Source organism: Anser cygnoides, chromosome 11, assembly GCF_040182565.1.
Source record: "Anser cygnoides isolate HZ-2024a breed goose chromosome 11, Taihu_goose_T2T_genome, whole genome shotgun sequence".
NCBI lineage: Eukaryota > Metazoa > Chordata > Aves > Anseriformes > Anatidae > Anser > Anser cygnoides.
The window spans coordinates 18638265-18648234 of NC_089883.1; the positions used below are offsets into that span (position 1 = coordinate 18638265).

A 9970-nucleotide genomic window follows, 5' to 3' on the forward strand; every position below is an offset into this window, starting at 1 on the left:
CAGCAAGGCATTTCTGACCAATTGATGCTATTACCACCTTAAGTGATAACAGCCATGTTTTCAAAAACATAGCTAACAGCAATAGATTGACAGACACCTACTTAGCCAGTCAACAGGCTAGATGAGAACACCTATATTTCTAGTCATTTTATTCTTTTTTGTTGTTGTTGTTTTAAAAAATCACAAAAAACACCGTGTGACCATAAACACCTTTGTGAGAGACTGTCTGCTTTGAAGCTAGGCTTATCCATTCCCTCCGTTTGTCCAACATTTTTAATTTGGCACTCCTCAGACCCAGCATGAACTACCAGGTTACTAGACCCGCTGGTTCACTTTTAAGGGAGCTGACGGACAAACTAGATATTAAAAACAATTTCAAAGCTACATAGCTGCATGATCTAATGTTTATTTTAACAGGGCACTCTAGATTTTTGGCATTAACACACAGTAAGCTTACTTTGTTTCAAATAACAAACAAAACAAAAAAGAACCACGATTGCAACACATTTTTGATGACAAAACCAGAAAAACAGATCAAATCTCTCAAATACAGGCCTTCTATTTCATCTTTTATGAATAAAAAATGTCATGTCACATATTATTGCAGGACCAGACCGTGTTACTACGTAGAATCTCTTGTCAACACCTTAATTCAGGGATTAGGAGCAGGCACTAGGAATTTCCTGTGCCTCAGAAGGAGACTGTACCAGAAACATGTAATGTATCAGAAAATTGATTCTTCTTATGAATTAATGTACTGATAAAAACAAAATACTATACTCTGAAAGGTTAGGAACACTACTTTTCATACCCTAAAGCCTTATCTTTCTGTAGTTTTCTCCTTGACTATAATTTGATTATCACATCTATTAGTGCCTACCATCTTCAACGCTTGCTGTAGATTAATGTACGCAGCATTTTAAACACTGCCTACTGAGGTAACTCCCAAGACTTCGGTTTTGTGTTGTTTGTTTGTTTTAGGAAGGAACTGCGCACGCAATACTACAAACAAAATGAGAGAACTGACAAACAGTAACCAAGTCTCACTAGTTTTGGGAACGTTGTTTGGTAATAAGGTAACAGACCTGCTAAAGCAGAATTGCCACTGTGTGCAGTCTCAAGGCAGAAGGGACACCCAGGTTAATGGCAGGCTATCAACTTAAATGGTCTTAGCATCCAGCCAGTGATCAGTGGACTATCCCAGAACATTCCTCACTAACTGTGTAGATTAGTAGACAAGTGGAAAGGGCAACCTCATGAATTTGCAAATAAGGGGACCAAACTGACAGAGACAGGTATCTAAACAGATTTATCCTCAAGGGTTTTTTTGCATATAAGCCTAGCATGGGAAATGTTTAAACACACACAAGATTTGTGCCCAAAGCTGTCCATGCACAAATGCATGTACTCATTTTTCAAGTACTTCAGAAGAATCTTACAGGCAGCAGAACCATCATATTTTGACTACTCAGCTCTTGAACTGTTCCTCTCAAACACTTAACTCTTCATTCTTTGTTAGACATCCACATTACTACCTTACTTCTGTTTTTGGGCTGATATCTCACACGCATGCACACATCCACACAAAAATAGTGCTATTGCTAGTACTAGGAAGCTACATGAATTAAAGATAGTAAGCCATATGTGAGAACATTGCCTCAGATATTATTTTATTTTTTTTAAACATCTATGAAGTTTTGCGCGGAAGTAGTACAATGGGTTTTATTGTAGGGTACCACACCTGAGGAAAAAAATTCAATCACATGAAAAAATGAAAGGTAAGTCAAACCTGCTGGGAAACACATGAAAACCACAGTATTATTGCCTATGGCATTTGTATATTCTAACTGCATTTTAATCAAACTCTTGTAAGAAGTAAAGAGAATAGGGCAAAATGGGTAACTATCCAGGTCTGTATGGGCATACACAGTATTATTTTGACAGAAACAAAAGAATGCAACATTTCAACGTAAATCATAAACGCTGCTATTAATCATAGTAGCACCATGGAAATTCTCCATTTTAAATAAAATCTGCAAGAACGCCTGACTAATTAAATTAAAAACCTGATAAAGAGGACCTCTGACCTTTGCCTTCTGTTTTCACGATTTCTAAGACAGAAATCACTTTATTTTCCCAAGTTGATTTGGGAGGAGGAAGAAAAGGCAAGTTCTGTTTTAAAGAAGATGCAATTTTAACAGCAACAACAAGGAATAGTTTGTGGCTTAACTCAGACCTACATATCAGGTTACTTTTCCAATATATTTGTTTTCACTAGTACTCTGACCAAGTTATTTGACTTTAACAGCAGCTTTTGTGACTTATTGTCATAAGATACTGTAATACATCAGATTAGTTCACGTATTTCATCTGCAGCTTTCATTCATAACTGATTGACCAGTAGAAAGCCAGCCTCCCCAACACCAAATATTCCTGACGACTTTCTTTCAATCAAAACACAACATTCACATATTAATCCACTCAAGCATTTTCTTATAAACTGTAGCTGTCACAATAGCTGCTTTAGTTATGCAATCCTGTGACATGTAGTTTACAGCATAAACACCAGAAATACCGCTGATTTACACCAGATCAAGCTTGTTACTTCAGACTTCGTACTGTACACCATAGTATTCTCCACACTTCACAAAGCCACACCTTAAACACAAACACAATTTAACCATCCTTAAACAGTAACTAATTTGTCCTTTTATGCTGGGGGGGGGGGGGGGGGGGGGAAGAGGGGGAGGAGAAGATAAACATTCCTTTCCAATTTAGATGTCCTAGAAATATACAGTCTTAAATGCCATTCAGACAAGCAACTGATTTCCAACTACTTAATTGGGGCCACTAAGCTGCATCTCAAAGCACTGATAGCTTTGGGAGGGGAAGAGTTGTTTTCTGGATAATTTTTATTATTACTACTTATAAAGTTTAAATGAGGAAAAAGGGGGCTCTACAGTAACAAGAAATAAACTCCAACTAGGAAAAAGAAAACACTTTCCTTTCTTATGCAAAGATGCCATTAAAGACAACAATCAGAAAGTGGTGTTTAACAGGAAAGATATTGAAGCAAGTTGCACAGCTGCACCTACTGTCAAAATCACAAAGTCTGCATAAGAGAAGAGGTAGCATCACCCTGTAGTCAAAGAAGAAATCTGTGCGTGCTGTGCATTTTGTTAATAGATAGGTCTAAGGAATAAATACTTTCTCCTCTCATGTTTCTCTTTAAAAAGTGGCCTCTTGCAGTTAAAAAAAAATAAAAAAACAAAGTGTTCAAACATCCTATAAGCTACAGAACACTTGAAATTAAACCGAGATCACAATTAAATCAGAGTGCTGGAAATGCCTGTACTTCATCAGTGAGCGCATCAAGGTCTTTCTATAACATTCAACACTGACTCAGAACACAATATAGAAGTTTGTCACTTCTCACTCCTGCAGAGCAATCCCCCTAGGTCAAGGCTTCAGTTGTTGTAACTTTACAAAAATTATGGTATATAATTCCACCAAGCAGTAAACCTCTACAACTAGAAATGTTTTGAATTAAAACCCATGGCTATATACCATTATCTTCTCCAAAGGGAATTCATTTGAGGTTGTAGCTTGTGAGACAGCTGCAGCGTATTGCTCATGACCAGCATCTATGATGATATACTGTATCACTAAATGAATTCAAGGAAATTTACTATTTCTCACCGAAAGCTAAGTATTTGGCATTCTCTCTTTTCCTGATCCAGCCAAGAAAAGCAGGGAAAACATTATTCTACCTGTTCAGGAAGAGCAAGGTATAGGAGGGGATGGGGGGTGGAAACCTCAGGTTGAGCTCTGCACAGTAAGTTTTAGCTGTCTGGACATCCTTTAAAACACACCTTTGAAAAATAAGTCTAGAATATTTGCTTGGAAAAGATTAAATATGATGCATATGGAATTGCTGTCTTACTTTTACCAGTAATTTAAGCTTAATTGTAAAGAGCAAGTGGAAACCACTTAGATATTTCAGGAGAAAAAAGTAAAATACTTCCTCAGATGTCATATTTACTACTTAATTTTTTTTAATCAAATTTGGCAGATAGTCTCTGAAGAGTCTGCAAAATTATACAACTCAAGTTTTAAAATACTTTTAAAAATAAAAATTCTATTGTGTCACTAAAATTCAAGGTATCCTTTGGACTCTCAAAGGAACAATTCTGACAACGTATGAAGTAAACAGGCAATGGTACTGCACAACCTCAAGAAGCAATTTCATTCCGCTATCAGCATTCTAAAAGTGTTTTCATTAGCCTTAACTAAAAACACAACCCTCACTTCCTTGTATTCATAAAAACAAAAATATCACTTAATTGTATTCCTACAAAAATATGCATACATAGAAAAGAAAATAAAGGAACTTTCTGATAACATGGTTTGGTGTTAGTTCTTAAGTTTCTCTTTTAGGAACATTAATAAATATATATACACCCTGACAAAGAATAATATAATAAAAAGCATATTTTAAAAACTTACTCTTATTTTGTACTACAGGCTCAGCTTAAAAGTCTCTGAAAACAGACATCAAGTGTACTTCAATGAAAACAGCAGGCAACAAAATGCAACACGTAACTACAGCTATTCGTTTTCATGATGCACTGATAGAGGTTCAATGTGAGAAAAATATGTCAAAATTTTGACAACTACACAGCACTGGAAAATTGTATTATCGTGTACTGAACTAGGCTCCCAGAGGAGAAAGCAGAAGAGAACACGAAAATACATTAATTTTCTACTTCACATATTATTTTGTTGAAGTACATACATGATGCTATGATCAACGAGGACTTGTTCATGTGCCAGTAAGCAGCTTCTGACAAATCACTACAATAACACAGTAGAATAATTCAGATCTAACTTAGATCTAGAAACTAGTGGTATCTAGCTAGTAATTCTTAAAATTCTAAGCTTTGGGTTGGGGTGTGTGTTTGTTTTGCTTGTTTCTTTTTAAGACGTTAGTCACTACATCATACATGTTCCTTAAGAACTGCATTCTAGAATATATTCTTGCATCAGGAGTACTTTGTTACCTGGTATTTTCCTTGAGCGTTTTCCCCTTTCATACAGGTGCTAGGAAATACTTATTGAACAGGTGGGTTTTTATCAAAAAGCAACAAAGAAAGCCTTCATTTGAAATGCAATAGATCAATAAACAACTTGCATGTCAGCATGACTAGAGATACTTAACATTTCACTGTATTGGAATGCGTAGGCTAGGACACAGAGGAAAACTGGTTAAAGTTAAGAACAAGATGTATTATGAAGTCAGATCAAAATAGGACATCTCTAATTTGAAAGTCATGTGAGAATACGTACAAGTGAAAGATTACCATTCAAGCACATTAAAAGTAACCTAAAACATCAAATCCTGGTTACATGACTTTTATGTATCTCAGATGCATCTTACCTGATCCACTGAACTGACTGCTTCCCAGCGTGGTTGGTCTGGTTTTCCCGCTATTAACAGGTGGGGAAAACATCTGCAAAACAAGAAGATGTGCATAAGCTGGCTTTGAACTCCTGTGTTGAATTATTAAGCTGGTCCACAGACTTAAAAGAAGGTTCATAGGAAACGATTATTTTATTCCTATTTCTGCTAGAAAATAAACAGAATATAGGATGCACATTCGGAACCATAAAGGCAAAGTATTCCTTGCAATTTATTAGTACCATTACACTCTTTTGTGCATGAACACAGCTTAAAATAAAAAATAGAGGCTTAATACTACCATGACAATTTAAAATATCTATTCATCTTAAATTTTACTAATAAAAATATATTTCTTGCAGATTTATGAAATTAAAGTCACTAGATAAAGTCAACTCTTGAAAGGTAGTAGTTTTCTACTACGTTCATAAATTAAACATTCTTCAAGATCTATTAAAACAAAAGTATCAAGAAAAAAACATCTATAATTTTCTGAGACAAAGTTACTTACAGATGTTCTTTTGGTTTAAAGACAAACCAAAACAAACCACGAGAAAGAAGGCATATCGGTGCCACGCGCCAGCTTAACAAATGTTAATTATTAGATTATGCCATCACTGGGTCAGCCTGATTTTAACCAGTTAAACCAATTGACCCAGCTGGTATTACAGTATTAAATCTGAACGTCTAGACATTACATCAAAGTTCAGGTGTCCAACTTGGCTGAGACGAACACAGCCAAGCCCTGCACGTTGCCGTCCTTACTCCTTAGTTTACCACGGAGCAGTGACAAGAAGCCGTGGAAGCATATCCTACCGCACTGAAGTCCAGCAAGTCGCTCAGCTCCTTGTCAGTTCCTATCGCGGCCATCCTCTGCTGCTGGGAATTCATCTTCCTCCGCTCCGATCGCGTCCTGGGGCACGGGAGAAGGGGCACAGGGCGCGCTTCGCCTCAGGGCCCGACAGCACCCCTCGGGCCGGGGCAGCCCCCCTTTACCGGGCACACCGACTGGGTCAGCACCAGCGGCGGCCTCCCGAAACTCCCCAACTCCTGTCAAGTTTCCCGGGGCTCATTTCCCTCCCTCCCTCCCTCCCCGCAGCTCTCTCTCCCCCAGCGCGGAGGCTCCCGGCAGGAACCCGCTGCCCCGAGGGCGAGCCAAAGCAGAGAGCCCAACGCAGAGCGCCCGACGCAGCGCAGCCCGGGCAATCAGCGAGCCACGACCGCTGCCGGCGGCGCGGCCAACAATGGGGCTGCAGCGAGAGCGGCGGTGCGGGGCCGGAGGGGCCTCGGCAGAGCCATGGCCGCCCGAGCGGGACCGCCGGCTCCCGGCCCCCCCCCCCACTTCTCCTCCTCCCCCCCCACTTCTCCTCCTCCCCCCCCTCCCCGCCCGCGCGCCGCCAGGGGGGGGCGGGAGCGGAATGCGCGTGCGGCGGGAGGGTGGGGGCGTGCGCGCGCTCGCGGCGGGAGGAGGAGGAGGGGGGCGAGGAGGGAGGGAGGGAGGAAGGGGGGCGCCTTCCCTTGTGCCCGGCGGGCGGCGCGGGGGAGCGGCGGCCCCGCTCCCCTCCAAGTTACGGGGCCGGGCCGCGGCCGCCGCGCTCCCCTCAGGGCCGCTGCGAGCCCCGCGGCGCCCAGCGCGACCCCGGCGCCGCCCGTGAGGGGGGGGTCTCGGCGCCGCCCGGCCCCGCCGCCGCCCCTCAGGCTCACCCCACATACACCCCCCCTCCCCTCAGCCCCCGGTCGCGGCCCGGTCCCCCCGCCCCGGGCAGCCCGGCTCCCTCCCTCCCTCCCGCCCGGCCGCCGCCGCCTCAGCCCCGCCGAGCTCCCGGCCGCTGCTCCCCTGCCCCCGCCGCTGTCCGCCAACTTATGCCGGCCCCCCCGGCTTTACCTGGTGCCCCCCAGGCGCTGCGCTGCGCGGGGCCGGGCGGGCGGGCCGGGCGGCGGCGAGCCGAGCGCTCCCCCCCCGCTGGAAGGAACTTGTGGGTTTCCCTCAGGCAGACATTTTTTTGCTTACGGAGCCTCAGCACCACGTTCGCGGCCCCGGCGCCGTATCCCTCCGCGCCGAGCGCCGCCGCCGCCGCCTTAACCCTTGCCGCGCCGCGCCGGGCTGAAGGAGCCGCCGGCCCCGCGCAGCGCCCGGGGACACCGGCAGGGGCCGGGGGGCGTCCCCGGGAGCGGCGGGGCAGCGCGAGGCAGCGTCCCGGTACCGCAGCCGGCCCCCCCGGTGCCCTCCCCGAGCTGGGCAGCGCACAGCCCTCGACGCGCGGCGCTGGCAGCACTGCACGTGCTCCGCGATGTGTTACCGCGCTCACCCAGCGCCCCGAAACACGCCCAGCTGTTAATGTCCTTACACAGTCTCTGCGAAATAACAGCCATGTGAATTATTCCAAGCTTTAAACGTTCCCCGGCCGCTTCCTCTTAAACGCACGAAAGGTAAAGCACCACCTCTCCGCACGCAGGAAGACGAGGCGCGCCGGGCCGCACCGAGCAGCCCCCAGCCTGGCGCTGCCGGAGGTGAACCGCCCCCGGGGCTCCGTGCCGGGACGGCAACCGGCGGGCAGAGCCCGGGCTCGCCTTTGGGTCCTGCCGCTGCTACACATAAAGCGCCCTGCCGCGCTCCGGCCCTCCGCCACGAAGCAGCACTGCCCGCCTGTCCTGCGGGGAAGTTTATTTCGGGTAGGTAAGCTGCTCGGCTCCACAGCCCGGCGAAGCGGCTGCTGTCCGCAACGGCACGGACCGCGGTGCCCGCGCACGGGCTGATGCTCGCTACAAACACGCGTCTCTCAAGCCTGCAGAGCCCCCAGGTGGCACCTACTTGCCACCACCTGGGTCCTGGCCTGCTCTACTCCGTACAACGCTGCTCTTTTTTGACCCTAGCTACTGAGGGCTACCTACCCTCCTGTCCAAAAGGAAGAATTCAAAAAAAAAAAAAAAAAAAGAAAGAAAGAAAGCTACTGACACATTACTCTTTTGGAGCAAGGGGACTTAGAACACACAATGGCAGTGAAAAAGGATTCCTAAAATCCTGGAGAACCTAAAACACTTGAGGGAGACATTAAGCACGGAGAGGAAAGGCACGCTGTGTACAAGTGTTCATCTCTCCCAGGCTGCTTGGCAGCTCCCCAGGCCGGGGAGGCAGCAGGCTGCCCAGCCCCACGGGGGGCTCCCCAGCCCCATGCCCACCCCTTCCCACCCCCAGATCCCAACCGTGACATCTTCCGGAGGAAGGGGAGGGTGAGACCAAACTTACCACCCCCAGGCAAAATGGCGATTCTGGAGCCTTGAAGCCTCTTCCTCCATTTTCCTAACATACATGCCACATACTGGATGATCATCTGGCCTTGTGATTCTTTGAATATTCATAGATCTGCCACCTAGAAATGCAGGAAGCAATTTGTATTAAAATATCAACACAATGCCTTCCATTCTCTGTGCCCCTGAGGAACATAAATATGTACTTTTCCCTTTGTAGTGTAAATAAGACTTCATCCAACGACAGCGATCATTGTATATTTCACAAGGACTCATCTGACACATTTTTGTTACAAGGAAAACCCCTTATTTATATACAGTGAAAATATTTTTATTTCTGTCCAAGGACTACATTTGAAAATACACCAGTATTGGTACTTAGCATCAATTGCTACAGCTGCTACACTCACAAGCATTGATTAGAAAACTGACTAAATCTAATGAATTGGAAGCAACAATGCCAACAATTATTTGTACTGATGTGTAATTGCATTAAAATTAAAACTTACTTTCAAAAAATAGAACTTTTTATTTGCCCTCAGACCTAGGGTTTTACAGTTCACATTTGTAGGCTTTTGTTTGTAGTTAGAAAATTTGAGTGGAAGATAATACATCCACATAATCCATGATGTACGCTTAAAATATACATATATATAACCCCGTAAGATATTTTCTTTGGTCCAAATGTCACTTTCTGATGCAGCTGCTGGCACCAAGCATGCTCATTACCAAAACTCACTTCATAGCAGCCATTCCTCTGCATTGCAACTCTATGTTGACAACTCTCTTCGAAAAACTTCATTTCCAGACACCTGCAACGATCAGAACATAAAGTTTCCAGAAATTATGCCAGACAGCAAGTACTCAAGGCCTCACGGAAGGTATGCTTTGGCCCAAAACGTACTAAGAGCCTGACCTAATTTAACCGATTTTTTTCTGTGTACCAAACATCTTCTGCCATGCTGGCCAGATTTGGAACCTTTAACCTATTCAGTTTTTAACCCCTCTTTATTCAAAATTGATCAAAATAACAAGGACACTCAAACATCAAGGAACAATACTCTACATCCACATAATACTGTCTTTCGCCTATTCTCAATCTCCAACCCCTTTCTCAAGCCGCTGCTTACCTACTAGCCTTTCTTCTCTGCCAGTCCCTCTAAATTCCTCCTATTCCTTCCAAGGGATATTAGGTTAAAAATAACCAATTAATGCATTACATTATCCTTATCCTATCATAGGCATATACAGATAAGGAAACAG

General features: G+C 44.6%; 1 protein-coding gene across 7 annotated transcripts in view; it reads right to left on the minus strand.

The window, feature by feature from the left end:
* Nucleotides 1-9525, minus strand: part of TCF12 (transcription factor 12) — a 162524-nt gene extending 152999 nt beyond the window's left edge. For 2 of the 7 annotated variants that reach the window (XM_067004144.1, XM_067004141.1), the window contains exons 1-4: nucleotides 9447-9525; nucleotides 8706-8829; nucleotides 6275-6371; nucleotides 5438-5510 (exon numbers count right to left, since the gene is read on the minus strand). In XM_067004144.1, coding sequence (XP_066860245.1) covers nucleotides 5438-5510; nucleotides 6275-6371; nucleotides 8706-8818 — 283 coding nt within the window. In that variant the 5' untranslated portion in view covers nucleotides 8819-8829; nucleotides 9447-9525. Of the gene's footprint in view, nucleotides 1-5437; nucleotides 5511-6274; nucleotides 6372-7343; nucleotides 7503-7806; nucleotides 7826-8705; nucleotides 8830-9446 lie in introns of those variants that run through there. The other 5 variants (XM_067004143.1, XM_048060290.2, XM_067004142.1 and 2 more) reach the window with 4 other exon arrangements.
* Nucleotides 9526-9970: the final 445 nt, after the last annotated feature.